This window comes from Pleurodeles waltl, chromosome 3_1, assembly GCF_031143425.1.
Source record: "Pleurodeles waltl isolate 20211129_DDA chromosome 3_1, aPleWal1.hap1.20221129, whole genome shotgun sequence".
Classification (NCBI taxonomy): domain Eukaryota; kingdom Metazoa; phylum Chordata; class Amphibia; order Caudata; family Salamandridae; genus Pleurodeles; species Pleurodeles waltl.
In genome coordinates this window covers 107,935,203-107,961,605 of record NC_090440.1, presented here as the reverse complement: position 1 = coordinate 107,961,605, position 26,403 = coordinate 107,935,203, and the positions used below count along the sequence as shown (strand labels likewise).

Here is a 26,403-nt window from a genome sequence, read left to right as displayed (position 1 = left end):
TTGACCAATTTATCCAGTACTATCCTCATGTCTTGCCTTACCAAAAATGGTACATTCCTAACTTTGGCAATTTTGGGAATGACATTAGGCCTTAATTTTATCAAATGACAATAATTCTTTAGACACCCAATGCCAGTAGCAAAGACTTCTGGAAACTCTTGCATCCATTTTGCATTACTTTCCAACAAATTGACAACTAAATCATCCTTTGTCTTTACATCACACACTTTTACAACAGGACAGTGTCTCAGACATACTGGGGGATCCTCATTAGGATCCAAATATGCATTAAGGTCATGTTGATGCATCCAACTGATAAGAGAGTCACCCTTCATGGATACATGGATTTTTCCTGGAACAATTCTGTCTTTAAATTCTATGGTGCCCCAAAAATATCCCAGTAGACATCTAGGAACACCTCCATATCCTCTAGATTTGATGTCAGGATCACTTAATCGAACTTTGCCCGATAACCTTTGTTCAAAAAATGTCTTAGGAATGAGTGTTATTTTGGCACCAGAGTCAAATAGCATTTTAACCGGACTGTCATTGACTTTAACAACTTCCAAAGGACCATTACTTGAAAAAGATTTAATTTGAAAAATATAGTTCTCTTCATTATCCAAAACATCCACCTCCTGTACTTTCCTTTGACTCCTCGTAGATCTGCAGCATCTCGTGAAATGCCCTTTCTTTCCACAACTCTTACATTGAGTATTCCATCCAGGACATCCTTTATTATTTGCAAAGTGCCCTTCATTGCCACATCTAAAACATTTTCCTTTCACCTGTTTACTGTTGTCGGTGTCAATCTCAGATGGTTGGTGGAGGAATCTAGAATTCTTCACTACTTGTAGTAGGCTTCCTTTCTGACATTCAAGTCCACTGTCACTTGGCTGGATGTCCTTTTTTAATACTTCCGAACACGCTTTTGAGTGCTCAAAACTTTTTGCCGCAATTATGACTTCCTGTAACAACGGGTTATCTTTGTGCCACAAGTTGGCCCATGGTTTATCTGATGAACAACCTAACATTAACTGATCTCTCAACCTTTCATCAAGTGAAGATCCAAAGTTACAAGTGGATGCTAATTTTCGTAACTCAATAATGTATTCTTCAGCGGATTGTCCTGAGCGTTGTTGCCTACGACCAAAATGAAAGCGTTCCATGGTTGTGCTTATCTTTGGTAAATAATGTACATCTAATTTATTGATGCAAATTTAGAATTCATTCAAACCTGCTGCATCTTGATCAGATAGTTCAGGAAGATGGGCAAAGGTCTCCTGACCTTCCGAACCTAGACAGTGCATCAATAACGGCGTTTTCCTCTCCGCACTCAGGGAAGTTCCACACACCTTTGAGCAATGAGCAAAAACATTTTTCCACTTAACCCACGGAATGGGAGGATTTCTTGGATTTGATAAGAAAAACAAAGGTGCAGGAACATTCTGCATGTTGAAATAAGTAGTAAATATTCAAATTATGTTTTTTTACTTGTTGCAAACGAAAGTTTCATAAGTTTAGCTATTCAACCTCTTAAATAAAATAGGTTGATTAAAAAAAAATACTGTTGATCCTTGTTTCCTGCGTGTATAACAAGTCATCTGCACACACGCATCCACTTTAATTTAATTTGAATCACTTTGATATCGGTAACAGAAAGGTTGTACACGTGTAAGTCAGGCGAGGCTGAGACGCATGTTGTGTATCAGTAACAGAAAGGTTGTACACGCGTAAGTCAGGTGAGGCTGAGACGTGTGTTGTTGTCATAGAAACAATTCTGTAGGTTGCGCATGCGTAAGCTGAGCAGGGCTGAGACGTGTGTTGCTGGGCAACAAGAAGCTCTAACTGGGGTCGCGAGTACAAAGAGCTCATGGCGTGTTGCTAAGCAACATAAAGCACGAAGCTCGAGGTTGGTATCACGTGAACCTCTAGCTCAAGAACAGGGAAACTCAAGACGGAGCGCGAGAGGGGAGAGCCAAAAGGTATAATGAATTTAAAAAATGAAATTGGCTCACTTATCATCTTGCCTTCAAATGTCCTCGAGGTCGGGTGGTCTAAAAATGACGAAACAGGCATTAGGGTTTATCCTCTCCGAGGGTTCATTTTCTCTGACACTCCTTGCTGGTCCTTAAACGAGTGGGTAAGAAGGTCGTCGCCAAAATGTGGTATCGGAGGTCACTCACATGAAGCAGGTAATGGTTTGAAGTATTTATTTCCAGAAATTAGGACAGGATAAAAACCCCAGCCACCACTTGAACCTCCAACTGTCAATTGAGGCTTATAAAATTCTCTTTCCCCAGGGTTCCAGAACCAGTTACAAAGGTAAACACCACACAAGGCCTCAGGAATGTTTTGTGTTTGAAAATAACTGAGCAGGAAGCCTCTGAAATTGCCTCAACTAATGCAGGGCAGACTAAGAACCTTCCCCATCTGGGCCTAGGTGCCAGTGGACCAGTTGCAAGACTGATAGCTACGCCCCTGATTGAGAATGCTGACCGATCCATCTGTGAGGAGATGAGTTGAAATGTGTTTTTTGTATTATCATCTCAGATATATTATCCTTTTCTTAGCAGATTTGAGATGTGAAATCCCGTCCATTGTCATCTTACATTGAAAGTGTGGGGCGATGCATAATACAGCAGATAATGTACCTGGGGGGTTTATGTTAAACATGTTTACTTTTTCATGCACAGGGAGATGCAGATATCAACCGAGAAACACACTGCTTGGTTCAAGTGTAAAAGCCAGGGATTGTACCCACATATTTAGTTTTCAAGGTATAGAGTGCAACCATTACACTAAATCCATCCCAAATTCTAGGTAGCCTGTTTGATGAATTTGTTAAACCAAGGAAACATCCTCTCTCCAAGTCATTGTAGACATTGTTTTAAGTCCTGAAAGTTTGTCTGATAGCCTAACATACTCTAGGTGTTGAAGTCCTATTTGCATCCATTGAACTAATGAGGCGAACACACCTTAAATCAATAATACACTTTAGAAATTATTCTGACTGTATATGTCAATTGCAAAGCTTAATGGGACTTATCTGCTAAAATGTAACATCTATTTTTCTGTGGCTAGAGTGATGTAAGTGCAACACATGTTGTGCATTCAAGAAGCATTAAATGGGCACTCCACCTCCTTGGCACTCCACCTCCTTCTGCTTTAACAATGTCATGCACCCACGCCTTTTACCAAATATAGAGATTCTATTAAAAACATCTTTATTAATAATTCCACCTAGTAGTGGAGCACGCAGGACCTATCCTTGAGATATTCAATTGGTATATGTTTATATTTAGGTGCCGACGAGAATTAGCTGTCCGAGCAAACTCTTTGGAGTCAACTAAATATATGCATATGTTTGCAACTCATTTATTTAAGATACATTCTTTTGTAATGTCGTACAAATTTCCATAAACCGTATGTAAGAAATTGGGTACTGGTTTAGGCGAGGTGAATCCCTACTCAAGCAGGAGCCACAGTCCTTGTCAGGGAGAGCCTCTAATTAACCTGCCCTAAACCCTCTGGTAGCTTGACACAGAGCAGTCAACCTCAACTCAAAATCAATTTGTAAAGTATTTATGTAGCAACTTAAACAGTAATAAAGTGAAAACACCAATGTAGAAAGATAGAGTACATTTTAATAAATAAATCAAGACCAAAAAAAAACAAAGTCCAATCAGTGGAAGGAAGGGCAAGCAAATTTAAGGATTTCAGTGAAAAAGCACTGAAAAGCCCAATGCTTCAACTCTGGATATCTAGATGCACTAGACAGAGACAAAGTCACAAGTTCAGATGGCCCGCTATAGAGTTTGAGCCGGCTACAGGGACCTAGCTAAGCTGGCTGAACAAAAATATCTTAAATCCTGATTGCAAACTGTTACAGAGTCCCACGTCAAGAGTGTGTCATGAAGCTGAGGTCATGAATCGGTTCTGAGGAGCTGTGAGGCATAATCGACAAGGCTCCTGTTGACAAGGACTTGCGTTCTAAAAGTGCCATTTTCAGAGCTGTGATTAAAAATCTGACTTTACCATTAAAGAAGGTTTTTAATTAAAATTCTTTAGATATCAAATTCGACCTGTCTTCCTGCTCCGAATCGCAAGTTACAGCGTATTAAACGAAAAAGGTAACTCCAATGATACCCTATGGGAGAGGTAGGCCATGCAATAGTGAAATATAAATACAATGCCCCTGCCCTATGGGCTGTTCAGGGCCTACCATAAGGGTGACATATGTATTAAAAACGAAGGTTTGGGCATGGCAAAAGGTTTAATTCTGAGGGGTCAAATAACTGCTTACACACACACACAGGCTGCAAAGGCAGGACTGAGACATGTGCTATTTACGTGGCCAGCACAATCAATGTTGCAGGCCCACTAGTAGCATTAATTTACAGGCCCTGGGTACGTGTAGTACTACTTTACTAGGGACTTACAAGTGAATTAAATAAGCCACGTGGGTGAAAGCCAATTCTACCATGTTCAAAGGAGAGAGCGCAAGCATTTTAACACTGGTTAGCAATGGTAAAGTGTGCAGAGTCCTAAAAGCCAAAAAAATGAGTTCAGATAACAGGAGGGTGAAGGCAAAAAGTTTGAGGGTTACCCTGCAGAAAGGGCCAAGCCTAACACTGTAAGACTGTGTGAGCTATTCAAAACTGCCTCTGAAAGGCTGCCTCTAACTCCAAACATCGGCTCAAACGTAATGATCATAACCTTACTGAGAAGTGCTGCATCCATTTTAGAGTGTCTAGGATCAGAATAGCATCAGTGCAATCTGTGTGCCACCTTCCCAACACCACCTGCCCACTGTTTATTTCTATCTTTTGCATGTTGCAGCAAAAATAAAAATGACTCTGGGTAGCTACATGCATCACTGAAACAATGACATGTTGAGCCACCACTTCTCATGAAAGACACACACTGGGGTTTCTCAAGGTTTAAGCCCTGCTCACTAAAATTTCAATATCTCCAGCTGGCCACTGGGCTGATTCAGACATCAATCACTAGCTACTTCATGACTTCAGCATGAATGAAAGCTAGGCTTAGTGGCCTTTCTTCACTAGATGTACGTTTAAGCAACTGTTCTCTGCTTATTGAAAGCTCCCATTCCTCTTTATTTCTTTCTTTCTTCTTCTCCTCAGCTCAATTTATTTCTCTTTCTTCTTCTCTCTCTCTCTCTCTCTCTCTCTGGCATGTTATAGCTATTACTCTCTTTCATCTTTACTGTTTTCCAGTTCCAACTTCCTCAGGGCCATTTCCTTATCATGTAAGGTCATTGCATATGTCATGCTGCTGACATAGTAGGGTGCATAGGTAAAATGAAGGTTCCGGGTCCTGATTGTGATATGGGATTTCAAACACTCTTCTTACTTAGATTGTTTTTTTGCAAGCCTTCTCTCTCAGTTATGTGACCTCCATATCTTCAACTATTCACTGTTTTGATCCATTATACGAAATATGTATTCTTTCATCCAGTACCCTAGTGCAGTTTAAGAACTCCATATTGTTAGTCTGACTCTTTAAATTGTTGTCATCTCCAAAGCTGATTTAGTTATCATCAACATATGACTGGTGGCGTATCTGAGGTAGTTCTTGTTTGTGCATCAGTAGAACCATGCATATGTCAATTGTTAAATTTCCATTGTCATGTTGATGCCAAAAAACATTTAACAGGATGAATTTGAAGTACAATTGGCTTGTGCCCACTATGCATGGTTTACACACCATATGCATAAGATGTTCAACTATTTTATTCAACCATTATCAGCATTCCAGCATTGCCTCTTTGCAATTGCCCCCGCATAGAGATATCAGACAGGACTGCTTTCAGTCACTGTGTGCTTAGTATTCTAGCTCTCATGCTCCATTTATTTAAGGTGAGACTGTCCCCATGAGGTGATTCACCTCATCCCTATGTCATGCTTATAACCAATTAACACTCCTACATATTGAGAATATAAGTGATTAATTGTGTTCCTTACACCATCATTCTTGTTTTAATGAGAAATTCGTAAATCATTTTGACATGTGCTTGGATGGTATCAAACATCTTCACACTGATTTAAAAAGAAATATAGCTATGCTACTTTATGTTATAGGAACACTATTGAATGCTTTCTGTTGTCGGGTCACTTCTGAACGCTGCCCTGCTGGAATATAATTATACTGGATTTTTGAGTGTATTGTTCTTCACTATACACATCTCCACTATTCTATGTAGAGTAATGAACAAATGCTACCATTTTCCAGTGTAATGATACACACATTGCCAAACACAGAAAAAGGAAAGGCTGGATCGGGGCAGACCTAACTATAGTACTCGTAAATGTCCTTTGTGATTTACCAAAGTCTCAAACTTATACTCTTGGTCTAAGTTTAGACCAAAAGTCTAAGTTTACCTTTGTGAATCGGGCCCAAGGACTGGGAGTGTTGCTTTAGCAAGGTTTCAACTACCCTCAATGAACAACCCTATTTTTCACAGCATTGATTAATGATTGAGCGTTAGTATATCTAAATAAATGGATAATATGGTTAGAGTAGATGGACGATTGATTGGTTTGTAAAAAATGTTTACATAGCCTTGGGGTGTGGCTTTCCAATAACAGAATAAGATGGAAAGGTTATTTCACAATCCGTGAAAATTTATTTAAATTCAGCATCCATAGTTTTTCTTGCATGTAAGTGGCAATATATGTGAATATATACCCATAATATAAAAAAGGCTCCACAATGCCCGGGTTAGCATTAAGCCAGAAGTAAGTACAATTCCGCCATGGGTGCTTGGGTAGTGGTATGCAGGAGTGGGTACTCAAAACCCATCTTAAAGTTGAGATATAGGCCCTAACTATGAGCTTGGCAGCTGGAGAAGGCCACTGCAAGCCTCCCGCCAAACTCCTGCAGTGAGGTTACCACCAGTGCGGTCCCTTTCCCCTGGCCCCCTGTTGAAAGTTTCCCCACTGGGTCAGAGGGCAGAAACAGAGTTTCCGCCCGCTGGCCTAGCGGTAAAACAGCCCACAATATTGACACCAGGTCATAATTGAGCCGGCTGCAGTGTTGCAGTGCGTTGGGGGCACCAGCACCCATCGCACTTTTCACTGTCTGCAATGCTGCTTGCAGAGCTCCCCTGGTGGATCAGGACCACCAGCACTGCCAGCACCTACCTCCAGTGGAGGAGGAGTAGCAGCACTGGCGGTCTGACCGTGACAGCAACTGCTGTGGTCATAATTGTGGATGTCAGACCACCACATTGGCGGCGGTCCGACTGCCACCGCAGCCCTGGCAGTCTTAAGACAACCAGGGTTGTAATGGGAGGCATAGTGTTATCATATAAGGAGGACTCACCGTGGTGTTTGTAAGAAATTGTGCAAGAGGGAAAACCCAGTGCAGACCCATATCTATAAAGATGTGGAGCTGCTGCTGTTATCAGCTGAGCTTGCACTCAAGCTATGAAGGGCTATGCATACACCTTTGTACTATATTCCAAAGGTGTGTCAGTGGTGGAGCATAGGTTTTGTTCTGGACACATACTCTTCAAGGACAAAAAGATTATTCTAAGACATAGTTGTGAAACATTGTAAATGTGCTGTATAGCGCAGCACACATGCAAAGTTTGAAAAGTTTTAAGAAATAAAAGCATTTCACCAAATTAAGTCCTGCCTTAAAGAGGTATTATTTTTTGGTGCAAAACAGAGCGAGATTTACAAGAAACTTGAACATCAGCACTGATGCGTCAGTTTGCTTTCTTCTCCCCTGCCCAACCTAACGACATAATGTGTGCGTGTTATTTATAATACGGTGTACCATGGCTGTCGTTTGGCCAATAGCAGCATCATTTTTGATGCTATTATGGCGCTTTGCTCCACTAGCATCAAAAATGTTGACGCTATTGGAGCAAAGTGCAAGGAGGCCCATGGGTTAATATGAGAGCGTCATTTAAACACCTGCTCTAAGCAGGCATTAAAAATGACAACAAGAATGACGCATGCCTTTCCCCACTTCACAAATATGGCGCAGCGAAAATTGCCACCTTGAGCAACATTAGCATAAAACAATTACGCTAGTGTGGCGCAAGAATGCACTAGGGCCTTGTAAATCTGGCCCAGAGTCTGCAAATATTAGTAAATAAGGGCCAGATGTATCAAAAAAACAAATTGCATTTCTTAAATAGCGAATTTTAAGAAATCGCTATTTAAGAAATGCAAAATGGTATGTATGATTTTTGCGATTCGGTAATAGCGATTTCTTAAAATTCGCAAATGCTATTACCGAATCGCAAATAGAGAATCCAAATCCATTTGCACCTATGGGCCTGCTGCGAATGGTTTTGCATTTCCTAAATTGTGAATTCCAGTTAGGAATTCACAATTTAGGAAATGCAAATCCCAGGGTGCTGGGGGACTAAGGCCCCCTCTGTTGCACCCCAAAAATATTTTTACGGACATGTGAAGCACACACATGCCTTAGGGGTATGTGTGCGCTACATGCCAATTTTAAAAATGCATTTAAAATGCATTTTTTTAATTTGCACATGGTTACCACCAAACTTTTGTTGGTGGTAATTGCATTCCTAAATGCCCAATTCGCATTTAGGAAATGCTTGATACATGTGCTAAAGAAATCGCAAATAAGGATTCCTTATTTGTGATTTCTTATTTAGAGAATCGCAATTTGCGATTCTCTAAATGGCGTCGCAATTTTAAGGAATCGCTATTTTAGCGATTCCTTAAAATTGCACTGCGAATGCCTTTCATACATTCTGAAAGGCATTTTTGCATTCGCAAACAGCCGAATTTTGCGATTCGCACCGTTTGCGAATGCAAAATCGCTTGATACATCTAGCCCTAAGTCTTTCATCAAAATCTATGGGTAGAGGCTGGTAGCAACCATCGGATGCCCTCTTCATTTAAAGTAGCGCAAAGTCCTATTTTGCGTTAGTTTTAGGCAACTTTCCATCACATAAAATGTGTGTACTGAAAGTAAATAAACCAGCACTTTACACCAGTTTCCGTCACTTTGTGTGACTTAGCACCCCTGTTATCAAGTGACAATTAAATTGAAGAATATCAGGAATACTGCTGGATGAATTAATTTTTACATAGCCCCGTAACAATGTTATTGTTGTCACTGCAAAAAAAACAATTAAGATATATACTGAGCGAATAAGATGATTGTGAGTCAGAATCATAGCATGCAATCTGTACATATTAAAACTTTTAATTTGATATGAATAGGTTTAAAAAAGAAATGTATGGGTATAACTCTTGACTTCTAATGTATCATTGATTTGTGAGTAAGAGGCCTGAAAATACTGTTTTGATTAATTTTCATTAGTACTATCTTGTTCACGATTGGGAGGAAGAAATAGGTCTGAAAATTATTTTTGCTGTAATTTATTTGTAGCCATTAAAGATAGAAATCACGCAATATATACGTTGGCTGTGATCATCTGATTTTCATTATGGGCAATAACTGATGAGAATTTTATAGATTGGACATATTTTAGACTAGTATAAAAGAGTAATACATAACATGAGTAAATTATTACATGTAATGCACTAATGACCAGTAATGCTTTCTTACCTGATATGGCAAATCCACTGAACCCTACGGCAAGAACCAAGAACGAAATAGCTACTCCTCTACTGTGAGAGTATCCTACAACCAAAAGAAGAGTTGCTTCCATGCCAAAGCCTAAAGGACAGAAAAAAGAAAACTGATAGCAGCGACTACATTTACAACGCATTAAGGTGCCAGTAAAATAACAGGGCACAGACAAATTGAATAATGAAAACTCAACCATTTGAATTTAACTATCACCACTTGAATTCTTGGTATAGTTTTAGCATGCAACTAAAGCAGCAACAATAATGTCAGCTCACATCATAAGCCCTCTAAATAAATATTATAAATGTGACATTTACTTTCAGGTACAACATTTGGATAGTATGTACATTGCAAATCATTTATTACTTAAGATCTGCCCTAATGAGTGGAGTAATGTTCAATGTTTAGGACTGTTGTGAAAAATAATGAAAACATGATTTTAAGAGCATGGTATTTCAAGTTGGATCCAAGGCTTCCAACTAGTTTGGAAAAATGAGGTCAGACTCAATTAGCATTATTTGTTAATCCATTAAAGCTGGCACAGTTATAGTTGAGGTAAAAGGACAACTTTATTATTCATACTGATTTTAATTTAGAGGATCCAACCAATTGCTGTTCAAAACTAACTGCATTCCGCTTTACTCCACAGCACCCTTTGCGCTCCTAAACTATTAGCAAACACTAGTGCGTGGAAAGCAAGTCAACATGAAATGTGTTGTTCACTCACAAGACTTCCTCACCTATATGGAAACTAATTTGTGTTAACAGCACTTAGGCATGACCCAGACCAGTGTTAGAACATGGTCCACAGACAGGACAATTTGTTAACATTGTCCCAGCAGTGGCCGCTCCAAATCTCAAGGGGATGGGTGGATGGTAGGGTTGGGACAGGAGGGAAATAAAATAATAATAAAAGAAAACAAAACTCAACTTAGCTGCTGGTGCCACCTTGCTCCTCATCCCTCTATGGTGTTGTTGTCCCAGCAGTCCTTGGGACACCAGCACATACTCCCCACACAATCCTGGTGCTGCTTTCATGCTATGCCTAGCATAAGAGCAGCGTCAGGATTGATCAGAGTGGCTTGATCTGCCACTCAGACAGTGAATAGGAGCTGGGTTGGAGAAACCTAGGTGTGCATGTCAGTTTGGCCGGCCTAAGATGGCCAGCCAAACTAACATGCACTCTTAGGTGCACTCCACTCCCCTTCTCTCTCCCCCTTTCCATTGCCCCGCCCCTCGCTGCACATGCTGGCTGAGCCAGCAGCTAAAAAATAAAACAATAGTAAAATATTGTTTTATTTGTCAGCTGCTGGATCAGCCAGTGGGGCGACGCTCCTTCACCACTACAAAGGAGCCACCCTGATTATCAATAAATATGTAAATACTCTTTTAGATTCACAGCATATTCATTTCTTCATGAAGATGTCTTTTACACCACCACAAATTGACCAAGGTGGAATATTCTTAGACAATGTCAATAATTCTTGTTTTGTACACACTGTGTATTAGTTTAACTCATACGAATATTCTCAACTCTGGTCTTTGTTGACAAATGTTGTGTACCTTTTATTTACCAACTTCTTTACTCTGCATTAATGATAATCTTTCCCAGATGGTAAGATATGGGATAATATAGTGCTAATGAAATACTGAAACTATGGTATAAATTGAATTAAAGACATACAATGCAGAGATTACCTTACCTCCACAGTTCATCATTTTTCTTACAGTGGTGGTTGAAAGGATATTTCTTCTTCGCAGGAAGTCTGCAATTTGTCCCCCAATAGGCACAATAATTGTCATCACTAAATGTGGCAAGGCAGATAAAAGGCCCACCTAATGAAAGAAAAATGGCAAGATGTACAATTGATAAATGAGAATATGAGGAGCTATGTTTAATTTTCAAAAGTATTTGTTTTGTCAGCTGAGTATGTAAATAACAGTAACGCTTATTTTGTAGGAAAAATAATTAACAAGATGGCTTTAGGCATAACGAGAATTCAATTGCTTGTCCAAAACCAATAACTGCTTACTAATAAAATAGTATTAGGACAGGACATCTGGGGCTGTATCATACATTGTGCCCTGGGGGCGCAACAGGTGTATGCACCCCCTTTGCACAATGGTATTACAGAAAGAGCCACAGATGCTTGTGAGTCCCATTCTGTAATACTGAAATCGATGGCTCACGTGTTGCCCCATTGCTATTCCGAGAAGGGGTTCCCATATTTGCATAGGGACCTTGCTTTTTGCAAATGAAGGAATCTCTTTGACTCTAGAGCTGTGCCCTATTAGTGATGCAGGCATGGAGGCACTGAAAGTGCTTCACTAAAAGATGGCACATTATCAGTACACACCTGAGGGATGCCCTCTGAAGGGGAGAGAAGGGGTCCCATGGACCTCCGAGACATTCCCCAGCAGGCAGGTGCAGTCAAGGGGATCTCTCTTCCCTTTTAAAAGTGCAGGCAGCATGCTTTCTGCACAGTGAAAAACAGAGTGGCTTTGAAGCAGCTGCTTTGTATTTCAATTGAATGAGTTGCCCCCAGGACAGCGCAAGTTTGTGGCTGCCCTATGGGCAGTGAATTTGACATAACAGGGCATACAGGTAAAGGGTGCCATATATATAATACAGCCCCCATTGTGTGCCCGGTCGCTGCTTACCAGGTGAGAAGTGAGAGAAAAACAATGAACAGTTTTAAGTACCGAGAATTTATTTGCAGATCCAATGTTCACCTCAACACTTGTTCATCAGTGAAACATCATAACTGAAGACATATAAATGCTTAATTACTATACAAATCTATAATTAATCATCTTTATAGGTTATATTACATTTATAAAATGTCCATAGGAATCCTTGCTACACAAAGGACAATTTTCCAGTGCTGAGACGTGTCTCATTGTGCACTATGAATCCACCCCAGAATCTTTCAAATTTCTCACTTTTGTGTAATTTTCGTAAAATCCAAGAAGTATCCTTTGAAAACAATGCAAGATATAGATTACCAGGAGCACTCAAACATGTAACATTTATGCATCAGCAACAATTTATGATTTTGGATATTGTAAGGACTTGATGGAATGTTTGTATGGAAACTGATTTTTTGCATAAAAGATTGTGAATTAGACCTTAAATTGTACATAGGGGCTGATTTAAGAAAAGTGGTGCTGTGACCAGTGCAGCAGCATTTTGATTGCGTCCCTTCGCGCCCCCTTAATGCCACCATCTAAGATAGGGCACACCATGGTGATAGTTAGGGAACTAGCAGCAGAATCTTTTACGCTAGTTCGGAGCTTTGCTGGATTAGTGTAAAAAATGTTGACGCTAATCCTGAAAAGCCCATTGAGGCCCATTGTAAACGATGGTGTACCTCCTTTTAATGCCTGCTCTGAACAGGCATTAAAAGTGCCAAAAAACATTAATCAAGGAAACTTCTTAGATTTCTTTGCAATATTTTTCAGCCCCCCCTACTGGGGGAATGCTCCCTTTGCATACATTATGCCTGGAGAAGGCCTAATGTAGCGCAAAGGGCTACAAAGTGGCGAAATGCATGCATTGTGCCACATTGAAATAGTGGCACAGCAATTCTGGCCTCCTTGGGCCACATTAGCTTTTAAACAATGACACTAATGTGGCACAAAGAGGCACTAGAGGCTCTTAAATCTGCCCCATAGAGTTTACTGCTTACACAAGCCTTTTATATGAGCCATAATAAAATCTTTGGGCCTCATTTACAAGAACTGACGATTTGGCATTGATGTGTCAGATTTCTTGCGCCTGCTGCAAATTTCTGTACGACTCCATGGATGCGCTGGATTTACACTGCAGTTCTCCATGGCGCAAGAATTGAAAGGATGCCTCAGACATTCTGACTCATCTGCTGGCGTTGAAGTGATGCATTGCTGGAGTTGGTTATAAGACTGATGCCTTGCTGACACAATTACAGCAATGCATCAGAACATAGAGGTGAGTCCTTTGTTAAAAGCTCTGTGTCAATCCTTTCGCTGGTTTGAGAAGGCATAGGGATTTTTACGCAGTCAATTCATCAAGTGATGCAGTGAAAAGTTGTAAATTTCACTGAGTCAGTTCGCATGGCTTGTGACACTGAAATAACTACACTGCATACATTATACCTAGGTCAGGTATAATGTGGCGCAGGTCTCTACAAAATGATGCATTGGGCCCAATTTATCAGAATGTAAATATGGAGTACTGTTGAGAACTGATTGTGCTGCTGTGCTAAAAAGTGGGATGCTGCAGCAATACAAGCTACTTGTAAATGAGGCCCTTTGTGTTGTCCTCTCATAGTTATATGTCATTTTAAAAACAGTAACTATGGCAATATTTCCCTACCCTTTCCTTGGTGAGGTTTGGTTTGTTGATAGCATTTTAATACCTGCCTGTTTTTGTTGATGTTATATTTATTAAGGGTATTGAAGGCTGTAAGATAGTAAGTGTTTCTTTGGTTACTTAGTCCAAAGTTACGGGTTGGCTGGTGTGCAATTCTCATCTGGAATTCTGCTTTGCCCAATCATAAGTTGTCCATTCTTTCTGCACTTGTTTTTCCTGGGGTGCAAGAGCACTGGATCTGGACCTGACCGTTTAGGCTAAGAAAAACATGGATTCTATTCACTCTATAAGTTTCTAACCAAAGTTATATTCATTACATCTGCAAAAAAATATCCAAGGAGCTCCTTGCAGATGTAAATGCATTTAAGATTGTGGAGTTCTTCATCAGGAGTGTAGAAAAATCTGTAGTAGTTCATTCTACTCAAAGATTGGGCAGTGGATATTCCAAGGCGTGGTTTGATGTGGAAGTTTGGGAATGCTGACACATATGTACATTTGCTGCCATTCACAAACTCCTCTCTGACCTTTTCCACCCTGTAAATTATCACAGATTCTATAATGATAAGGGTAGGACTAAATATCCTTACCAAATGCCAAGGGGGATAAATTACTCCCAGATTTGCTGTAGAAGAAATGGTTACTTAAAAGGGAAAAAGGATTTTCAACTAGAAACCACTTTCCACCCTGGATATGGTCAGAGATTTACTACTCCCCTTCCAGAATGGGGATTGGAATAGATCATCCCCAAATTTGCTGGGAATGTAAAAGAAAGGCTTTCTCCAAATAAGAAAATATATTTCCCTGCAATGTGCATGTTTGTAAATACAAAAACCAGTAAACTCAGGTGAAGGAGGAGTAAATCTCCACCAGAACTTTCATGTGTTTTTGCATGACCAGAACCAAAGGTGCAAACTGAGCACAGTCAGATACCTGTGAGCATAATCTAAATTTGAGGAGCACTACACATCTAGAGTTCTCTAACATCAACAATGGAACAACTAATTTCTCCAACTGGAACTCTCAAGTATTCAATAATAGTAATATAGTAATGTAGAGTGATAAAACACCCCAGGGCAAGTACAATGGCATTGACTGGTGAATTATTGATCAGTGCTACAAATGTAGAATAATATGCTAAACTGAGCACAAGTAGCATTCCACTCCTACTCAACATTAGCACAAAAATGATTGTAAGAATAAATTACTCTTGTTTTGAGTGCATAAGCAATGAATATTATGATGATGCTCGGAGTGTTGGACTTTGGCCCTTTTGGGAGGATCATCCAAAACATTTTGCCTCAGATCTCCTCTTCTGCTGACTTTGTTCTTGCTGCCCTTAGGACTCTGCACACTTTGCTACTGCTAACCAGTGCCAAAGTGCTTGTGCTCTCCCCTCAAAACATGGTGGAGTTGGCTTGTTCCCAAATGGCATATATAATTTACTTGCAAGTCCCAACTAAAGTGGGACTACCTGTGTCCAGGGCCTGTAAAATAAATGCTACTAGTTAGTCTGCAGCACTGATTGTGCCATCCTCTTAAGTAGCACTTTAAACATGTCTCAGACCTGCCATTGCAGCATGTGTGTGCAGTTTTAGATTCCCATTTCCACCTGTCAAAGTAAACTTTCTGCCAGGCCCAAACCTTCCTTTTTAATACATATATGTCACCCCTGGGGTAGGCCATGGACAGCCCACATGGTAGGGTGCGATACATTTAAGAAGTAGGGCATGTTCTACATGTCCTGGTAGTGAAAACCTCTTATATTAATTTATCACTCCTGCAAGGCCTACCTCTTCCATAATATAACATCGAAGTTAACTTATTGCATTTAACTAACTGTAATTCCCCAATGAGAGCAGGTAATCAGTTCATATTTGGTGTCTTTGGAATTGTAATGAAAAATCCTAACTTATGATTACATTGGATTTTAAATCTTTCCATAGCTGATTGGTGACTGCAGCCTATCTCTGGGTCACATGATTGGATGTCATAGACAGTGGGTTTTGCGTATTCCTACCAGATAGTCACACACAATAGAGAGCTTAGGGGTGCCTGCATGGGCCATCTCTGATAGGATAGGATAGATTACACTTAAATAGGCTGTGTCCTGCCTCCACACAAAGCACTGCATACTACCTGTAGTTAGTCTAAAGCTAAGCCACAGAGGGCAGGGCACTTGTGCACTTCAAAGGCATGCCTCTAGAAGCATATCCCCACTTAAAAGGCACACCTGGGTATAAATACTGGACCTCAGACACCAGTTCTTCAGTACACGTCTGGACCTGTGGATACTTTGCCAGGAATAAAGACTGCTGTGCCGCTGAAAAGACTGCCACTCTGCTGGACTGCTGCTCTAAAAGACTGCTGTGTTGACCTTCTGCCTACTGCAATCTTGCCTGTGTAAGAAGGACTGGACCTGCATCTTTTGAACCCAGAATCCCAAAGTGAATATAAGGGTTAGTTGGTTGGCCTCCTGATTTGAATCCTCAGAGACAAAACGGGCTTCCAGCAACCTTGCACCTGAACTCTGTACCATATTGTGTCACCCAAGTCCTGGCCCCTTGGAAGTGGACCTAAGGTGCTCTGTCAGTCTCTGTAGATCCAGCAGAACCAATTCATCTCCTCTGCTGCGTGGCACAATCCCGAGCAGAACTGACACATCGCTGCTGCTGAATGGGTTGGATCTGTGTGTAGATTTGTATCACAGTGCGTTGGAACCACTGCTACAAGACACATCCTCAGTGCAGGCCCTTGCATCCCTCATCAAGGGCAGCCTCAACGATGATGCCTGACTGTACATTGCAGCCTTGTGCCTCCTTGGAACCGATGCATCGCCCTAAACTGTACAATGCATCCTCGATGCTGGACTTCACAACGCAAGCCATCATCAACAGGATCCTCCACAAAGGCCCCACATCACAAATTGCTGCACCTTTGGACCAATGCATCACTTCAACTGGGCAGCAAATCTTCAGTGTGGCTCCTCACAATGTTCCACAAACCAGGATTTAATGGACTTGTAGTAAGCCTGAACTTGTGATTTGTTCCTAATGTGGCACAACCAGATATCCACAGCTGGCACTTTGTGCTGTTTTGGTGCCATTGTCACTAAAAGCTTTAGAATTGCGTAACCCCAATTCTACTGATTAGATTTTTCTTATTTTGGGCATATTTTATAAATTAACAATCACTCAAATTTTCTGACTTTTTTTGGGAGCCTTTTTGTGTGGTGCTTTCACCTAATTACTGTTGAAGTATTGCACTAATGTTTTACACATTGCCTCTAAGCCAAGCCAGGCTGCTCTTTGCAAGCTACCAGAGGTCGAGCACAGGTTAATTTAGGGTTGGTTTGTGCCTCACCCTGACAAGGATTGTGTTTGCTACTTGACCAAAGCTCACACCTCAGTCAACCAAAAATCCAAGTTCTTACACTGAGGGTCAAGGTAAAACCTCTAGCTCTGTCCACCTGAAGGCACCTGACAACATTGGAGGTCCTATGAGAACTTTACCATCCTCATTCATTTCTATGTAAATGGCGCATGTTTTTCAGCTGTGGTTTCCACTCATTTTTAACAAACCTTGCATTAGCCCTCTTAGTTCAATGTTGATATTTAAAGTTTGGCTATGCCCTTCACTGGTTTACCCCTGCAAGATTTATTAGACATGCTTGAGTGGGATCTCAGACAGTGTACACATTAGGACCCTGGATTTACCAAGTACTGTGCAGGTGCTGATGTGGGTCTGTGCAATTTTGTCCGGTGCCCATGGATAAGTTATTATCATTAATATTGTTGTTATTATTAATATTATTATTATTATTATTGTTTCACCTGAATGGGATATTAAGAACCGTTGTATTTGGACTCTCGCTCCTAGGCGAGACTGCTGGTTTTGGGATAACAGCAATTTTGTTTGTAAGCAACTGAGTAACTCCTGCAACAAGTCACAACTGTCAGCCCAACCCTCCCAGCTCATAACCAGTACCTCACCAAAAACCCAGACAGTAAAAGGTGATTTCTGGCAGCCTTACGCATGGACTCTAGAATGCAACATCTCAGGGGAGTCGTGGTGTAACGGAAGTTACCTTTTCTCTCGTTCATAACAAGTCTCAGTCACACACAGGCAACGAAAGAGATGCAGGAGAGTTTTCAATATGTTTATTGAAAAGATGCAATCTATGGTAAATTGCATGAGCTGCAATGATTAGGATAATGAATAATAAAAGAAGCATATTTGTGCATAGAGAACCTAATCACTAACCTAATGAGAGCTAGGTATGAGAACATTAATCTGCCAGTACCATGTCCATGAGATGCACCACTCAACCCTCGTTACCTTGGAATGAGGTCTCTAGGTCAGGATCCATGGCGACACAAAGGCTGAGTTCTGCAGTGAGGAGACGTGCAGCCTAGATGGCATCTGGAAGGAATCCCTCTGATAATGTTGTCTGTGTGAGATGTATTTATACAGATCATGTAGGACCCCTGATGCAGGTATGTTCCCAAACAATTGATAAGGAGGCAGACTTGTGGCTGCGATTATGTAAACAATCCCCAACAAGTGTATATTATGTTCCTGTCACACATAAGTTGTAAAGGGACATGATGTGAATACCTACGTACGTCACTTGATTATGATGTTGATAGTGACGCCTTAACAGAGTGGCACTGATAATGTAAATCAAAATATTTCTAAAACTATAAGCAATGGCAGCCGTCTTAAAGGAAATAATAAAATAAATGGACTAAAAACAGAGCACGCTAAGTAGGCCAAAAGTCACTAGATAATGGGGGCACAGGCCTGTAAGCTAAAGGGCTAAGCTAGAGTCCCAATAAAAACTAAATTGGATTGACCACAGGACTGACTATCCAAACAGAAAACTTCCTTTGTGGGCAATGTCTACTGGAACAGGCCGGTTCATAAGGCTTTTTAAGGATGCCAACTCCTTATCCTTTGCTGTCAATCATTATTTTTAGGGTAATTACATAACTCGCAGCAACTACACCGGGAGTCGCGATATCGGGAGCATTATTACTTCAAATCTTTGCAGGTACCTTTTATACCCATATATATATATATATATATATATATATATATATATATATATATATATATATATGTATAGATTTGCAATTATACTTAAACATATCTATTGTTATATATATGCTATTTTTTGTATCCATTACATTATAAACATATACACATTTTTTTAGATACATAGCATATTGGAAGTAACTGTACCACTCCTCTGTGACACCTGCTCAGAACTGTCTCTCTCTGTCTTCTTTGTAATTCTCCTTATTATGGAGCACTGGCAGGTTGCTAATAGTTTACTGCCCTCAGCACCTTGTATGGAAAATTCTCACTAACAACAGTTGTGTTAGAAATGGGGTCTTTGGTTGGCAGTCAGGTTACCCCCTGTCCAAGTAAGGACCCTCACTCTAGTCAGGGTAAGTCACACACAATCCAAATTATCCTGTGCCCAACCTCTGGTAGCTTGGCACTGAGCAGTCAGGCTTAACTTAGAAGGCAATGTGTAAAGTATTTGTGCAATAAATCATACAATAACCCAATATAGCACCACAACAATACACCCCACAGTGTTTAGAAAAATATACAATATTTATCTGAATAAATGCCGGTCATAATGATTAAAGTTGAAATACGCAAATGGTGGGATATTACTGAAAGTGATATCAAGTGTCTTTAGAGTTCAAAGCTTACTGTAAAAACGGTGAGTGTGCGTTGGTTTCGCCCCTTCGCACACAGACTTGCGTCGTTATTTTCCACGCAGGGGAAGATGTTGCGTCCATTTCTGGCATGCGGACTTGGATCCTCTTCGGGTTGTGGGGTTTTCAGACGCCCTGGGGACGATGCGTGGAATCCTGGGCTTGCGGAGCAAAGTCACAGCGGCTGCGTCGATTCCGGTAGGCGATGCGTGGAATTTTCTTCCTCACGGCAGGCGCTGCGTCGGTTCCGTCGGGCATCGTAGTTCGGAGTCGGCTTGCGTCGATCCAGTAGGGCTGTGCGTTGAAGTTCCGGTCGCGTCGCTGGCGCTGCGTCGATCTTCTGTTGCGAAGTAGGGCTGCATCGTTCCGGACTCAGTGTGTGGTGAAATTTTCATCGCGAGCAGGCTGTGCGTCGTTCTTGGCCAGCGGTGCGCCGAGTTTTCACCACACGGGGATTTCAGCTGCAGGAGAGAAGTCTTTTAGGTCCTGGTCCTAGCTCTATCCAAGCCCTTGGAGAGCACTTCTGCAGCAAAGCAAGAGAGTAGCAAGACAGCAGGGCAACAGCAAGGCAGCAGTCCTCTTCAGAAAGCAGTGCAAAAAAAAAGTATACATATGGGCCTGAGTTCTGAGTTCAGTTAAAGTGTGCACCAGAGATAAAATCGAACAGGAAAAGATGGCCTGTTTCTCTGCTTGCACTACTCTTAATAATAATATTGACATTAATTATAGATCCTTACTAGTGCTGGTTGTAGGTTGTAAGTTGAACGAGCACTTCTAGCTGCAGTATTAGAATCAGTAGTAGTATGTGCCACGGCTACCACTTTTACATGGTAGTTATTTTACCTCATTGTTATATGTTTTGCTCATTGTCAATATTCGAAAGGAAATCACACATTTTACAGACTATACATAATTTAGATGAATTACATTTGAATGTTCTGCTGGTTTACTACTCACTTCTCGTTACAAATATCCGCTGCCGCTACCATTGTAATCTTGCAGTGAAGGTGAAACCTTTTTTTTAACCATGTTTTGAGGTTTTTAACTAACTGAAATTTCTAAAGTCAAAGAGTTTCAAATTTAAAATAGATATATGAAATATTTATAATATTTGTGACACCATCTGATGTGCACAAAATATAACCAGCTGCGTCAAGGGAAATCGATTTTTTCTGGCTCATTTTAATGTAAACACTTGAGAAGGCTAAAGGAAGCGAAGCTTGAGTATGGATGGGCTGCGTCTCTCAGAGCTACACAGCCCCTTCCAAATGTAATTCATTAAAAGAATATGAGGGAACATTCTAGAAGGCTGTCTGGTTCTCCGCCATTGTTTTGTGCAACCTTTTCATTATGTTTTTCTTTGACTGAAATGGTGAAAAGTGTGTCCTCACATCTTTGCTGCATAGAATTCATTTGCTTTTTTCCACTTCAGATCTGTGGCTTGGGAGATGGCTCGTCGTCTCTGGCTGCAGAGAGGAGCAGCGCTGTTACTTTTCAATGCGACATGTGACTGTACACAAAGAACGGGCCCAGGGAAAACACAATATGCTTTTCAAGCTGCTAAGTGTTTCATCTGAGTAGAGCATATGCACAGAGCTCCTGCAGAAAACAAGCAGTAGGATCATTCTGTCAGCCTCGAAATGCCATTTGGTAAAATATCTTAAGCACTGTACTGTTTCAATCCTTACATCAAATTATGATAATGATGGAGACTGGTTCTAATTGAAAGATGTTTGGCGGGAGAATAAAACCTGCATGGTCACTGAAACCCAGCATGGAAGAAAGTTGGTTATTAATTGAGATGAATAGTAGTGCACCACAAAATAAACACTGTTTCAATAATGTCGTGTTACCTTCGGCACAAAGCAGACAGGCTTAATTTATAAAACAGGGAGACAGTTTAGAAGTCAAAACTCAACACATTAAACATCCCACAGCCAAGTTATAAAAATAGAGAACGTTTTAATAAATAAAATACCAAAACAACAAAAATCCTGTAAGGGGATCAGGTTGGATTCATCAGGTGAACTGTCCCACTCAAAGATTCTATGTCAGGACCCCAGGATTCGGATTATGGTATCACTTTCTTTACCGTCAACACACAGCATCCAATAAAAAACAGAACTACATTTCACAATATCATACAGCCTCGTTATGACCCCCAATCAGGGCCTAACATCTAGTATATATATCTTCCATACTATAGTCCTACCTCTTTCTTTGCTGTTTAACGCAGAGCTAGGTACTTTCATTTTCAATTATATTCGCATGGTGTATTTCTTGTGTATTTCACTTGTGGCGCGGCTTTTCTGCCTTCAGGCACCTTGTTTATGTGAACTGCCACTTGTAATCGCAGCAATCTTAGCATTTGGTATTATCGGCATAATTCTTGCCGTAACCAAGCGTGTTGGTGAGGAGTGCCTTGTGCGGCCGCGCTGGGTAGAGCGCAGTCCTCTCTCTGTTGCTGATCTCGCGCATGTGCACAAACCGGTTTTTCAATGCGAGTGCATTTTCAGCAACGGTGAGGCAGTTAGTGTAGCGCCCCCCGTTGTACGACTGGAGGGGCTGAAATAAACAACAGAGCTCTGCTCTAGGGGGTTTCTGGTGCTGCCTCCTCTAATAATAATTATTTCAATCTCAACAAAAAAATACCGACTGGGAGAGTTTCTCCCTGTTTTTCGGCACGTGTGTGTCCCCCCTCACTCAGTTACAGTGCACTGCCTTGGGTCCTCGAATATATTAATATGTGCACTGAAAATCAACAATGGCACAATGATGACCAATATGTGGCTTATTATGCTGGACAGTATGATCAGCATATGGAAGAGCGCCTGGTGGAAGCTCTTGACTTCCACGTGCAAGATTCAGTTAATAAGGCCTTGGTGAAAGCTTTGCGTCCTTTTGCACATCCTTTCTTCAACTTTGGTGTCAGGCATTTTGGCGCAGGCTCGAGGAACTCCACCCCTACAGAGGGCAATTTAAATGAGCCTGGCCAGTCATCATCGTATGACCTTTTAGACCAATACATTAATGCGATTTTGAATGACCATGAGTATGAAGCTTTTAAGAGCCACAAAGATACTCCGTCTTCTCTGACTACCCAAAACACTTCTAATGATTCAATTTCTTCTGATTCAGATGATAAGTCGCCCCCAGACAAAACCCAGGGCAAACACAAATGCAAGATGCGACATGCTGAAGATCCTTTGCGCTCTTAACCTAGTAAAAAATTACTTTTTGACCCTGAGGCTCTAGTACATCCCAGATCTACGGAATGGACCCCTTGTCAAGAGGTGGCGTTCTATGTCCAGTCTAGACTCCGGAAAAGTTTTGAAAGGGACATTCACACACATTGCATTCTGAATGCCCCTGCCCTGCCCTATCCGGCAAGGTTGCAGAGACTCCTGAACTAGATCCTCATATGGTAACTTTTCTTAAGAACTATGCTAAAGACCGGAAAAAAGGTATTGACAGAACCTGGAGGAGCTACCAAGACAAGTTATTGGACATTTCTGGTCCCCTCACAAAGATCTTAGATTTGGCGGTTCAAGCTAAGGAGACTCAAGAATCCATTGATCCCGACATCCTGCTTAAATGGGCCCAAAGGGTAATTTGTTTACTAGGCAATGCTAAATGTTCTATTTCCACGGAACGCAGGAAGTCTCTCCTGCTGCGCATTGATGCCAAATTGGAGGAGTTAGACCCTTCTGATGCAGGCAATGGAGCTAATGGGCTGTTGTTTGGCGACAGATTCGTTAAAGTCCTGGCCAAGTACGTGGCTACTTTCTTGGCTTTGGATAAAGTCCAAACCTCAATCAACCTTTTGCAGGGATGGACACGTTGGGTGTCGAGCACCAGGCCGCATCATTTCCCAGACCTCACGTCCTTATTACAGAGGCAGAAGTAACTCCAACTTCCAAGCCAACTCCAACTTCTATCCCTCAAGAGGCACAGGTTACAGAGGCCGCAATCCAATAGGGCCTCATAGAGGAGGACAATGCAACCAAGTTTCCTCTCAATCAGGTAACGATTCTTTCTTCCAAGCAGATTTTGCTGGGGGGAAGAGTGAGTTTATTTGTGCACAACATGTGCATTATTCACTCACATGGGTTTTGGGGGCCGTTACCATCTGGAGTTTTAGTCCATTCACGTACAAACGTTCATTACCCCTCCTCTCAGTTTTTACCAACTAGAGAGCAATTTCTTAGATCAGGAAGTAGAAGCTCTTCTTTAGAAAGGGGCCATTGTTCTTTCTCTCCCTCATCCCAGAGGGTTTATCAGTACTATTTTTTTGGTCCAAAAGAAAGGAGGGGGTTTTCGCTTGGTGCTCAATCTGCGACAATTCAACGCATGGATTGTGTATCGCCATTTCAAAATGGAAGGCATTCATCTGCTCCAAGATCTGTTACTAGAGGGTGACTGGATGGTCCGTTTAGATCTCAAAGATGCTTATCTGACATTCCTATTTTCACCCCTCATCGTCATTTCCTACAGTTCTTTTGGCGAAACAGATGTTACGAGTTCGCAGCTCTACCTTTAGGTCTGTCTTCCGCCCCTTGGTGTTTCACCAAACTCATGCGTCCAGTCATGCAGTGGCTCAGAGAGAAGGGAGTGCATCTCATTGTGTATCTTGATGACATTCTCATATTGGCGCAGGAGAAACGTCTGGCTCTTCTCCACGTATCCTGGATGATTCAATTGCTTCAGGATTTCGGTTTCATTATAAACACAGAGAAGTCCCAGTTATAGCCCTCACAAAAGATAGATTTTCTAGGATTCAAGATGGGCTCCATCTCTACCCAATTGAAACTCCCTTTGACCAAGAGACTTGCTATCAAGAAGGAGCTGAAAAGAGCATTGTTTGTTCCTTCAATTTCCTTGAGGGTTTTTGCCCGATCGGTAGGCTTCCTAGCTCCGTCTATTCAAGCCATTTTTCCGGGCCCTCTACATTATCAGGCCCTCCAGAGATTGAAGATTATGCATCTTCGAATGGGGCTTTCTTATTCAGAACTGATTGTTTTATCTCAGTAAGCACAAACGGAGCTTCAATGGTGGTTAGCTCACATGGATGCTTGGAACAGCAGGGCAATTTCTGTTCTGGATGTGGTCATAGAATCGGATGCCAGCTGATGGGGCTGGGGAACCAGGTGTGGACAGATAGAGACAGGGGGTCAGTGGTCCCCAGAGAAACTACGTTTTGCATATTAACTGCTGAGAACTTTTAGCAGGCTCGTTTGCGGTGAAGACTCTGTCCCCTCCCAAGTCGAAATGTTGTATCGTGTTGAAAACGGACAACATACCAGCAGTGAGATATATGAAAAACTTGGGGGGATGCGATCCAGGATGCTAGTGGAAATTGCAAAGGACTTTTGGCATTTTTGCCTAGCTCACCAGATTTAGATGACAGCGGAATACATTCCGGGCAAGGTCAATGTAGTAGCAGAGTGAAATTCTCAATATCTCCGAGATGCCAGCGATTGGAGATTACACCCCAGAGTATTTCAATTCCTGAATCATCTTTGGGGTCCTTGCTTGATGGATCTGTTTGCATCCTGCCTAAATACTCACCTTCCCCAATTTTACAGTTTGAGGCCAGATCTGATGGCTCTAGGGTCGGACACCTTCCTGCAATCCTGGACGGGGAACTGAGCTATGCGATTCCCCCTTTTTTCCATGATTCACCAAATTCTTTTCCTGGTCCTTCGTCAGAAGGTAGAGATGATCTTGGTAATTCCATGCTGGAAGGCCCAGTCATGGTTTCCAGTAGCATTGTTCCTGTGCCGTGCTGCCCCAGTGCAAATTCCGAGTTTGACTGATCTTTTATTGGATATAAAGGGGCAGCCTCATCCTCTCATTCTGGAGGACAAGTTGTCACTCATGACCTGGAGAATTTTGGGGTGTCAGAACAGGTCTCTGAGGTTTTGGAGGATTCTTCCTCTCTCAATCCCTGGCGCCTAGTACACATAAGAGATCCCTCTACACCTGGAAGCTGTCAGGCATAAGGCCAATCCGCGGTCCAGGTCTCACCCGAAACTCCGCTGCGCGGCTCTGCGGCGCTTTATGTGCACCATTTGTCATCCCTTCTTGTTCCAAAGGTGGCCATCAGTGTTGCCTGCCATGTGTCAAAGCTGACAGAGCTGCAGGTTCAGGATCTTGGTGGACAAGATGCACTTATCAGTGCTATTCCATGAAGGGACTGCAATTCCCATGTTTTTAGAGCCAGCACACATCTTTGGGTGTGGCAGGCCTATAAAGCCCAGCCACACCCAAGCACGTTACTCACTATTGTGAAGACTTCGATGCAGCCAGACCTCGTGGGGGTTTCTCTGAAGAAGAGCAGAGTTCCTGAATGGCAGAGTGGCATCCAACCGAAGTATCCTTGTTTCCATGGTGCCTTGATTAATCAAATTTTGGAGGAAGTCGTTATTTCCAAAGGTAAAGTGCCCCTTAGCACCACGAGCAAAGCGTTTTCAGTTTCCAGAGTACAGCAGCCTTGGTGCAACGATCAAAGGCGTTTCAGTTCACACATGTAAAGCGCTCTAGGCATGTCAATTCAAGCGCTTCAGTTCACAGATGTAAAGCGCTCTAGGCATGCCAATTCAAGCGCTTCAGTTCACAGATGTAAAGCGCTCTAGGCACGGCAATTCAATCGCTTCAGTTCACAGATGTAAAGCGCTCTTGGCACGGCAATTCAATTACTTCAGTTCACAGATG

At 41.7% G+C, this 26,403-nt stretch overlaps 1 protein-coding gene across 1 annotated transcript in view; it reads right to left on the bottom strand.

Annotated features, from left to right (window-relative positions):
- SLC17A6 (solute carrier family 17 member 6) overlaps positions 1-26,403 on the bottom strand; it is a 281,370-nt gene that overhangs the window by 46,332 nt on the left and 208,635 nt on the right. The window contains exons 9-10 of the mRNA XM_069221946.1: positions 11,313-11,445; positions 9,586-9,696 (exon numbers count right to left, since the gene is read on the bottom strand). Coding sequence (XP_069078047.1) covers positions 9,586-9,696; positions 11,313-11,445 — 244 coding nt within the window. The remainder of the gene's footprint in view (positions 1-9,585; positions 9,697-11,312; positions 11,446-26,403) is intronic.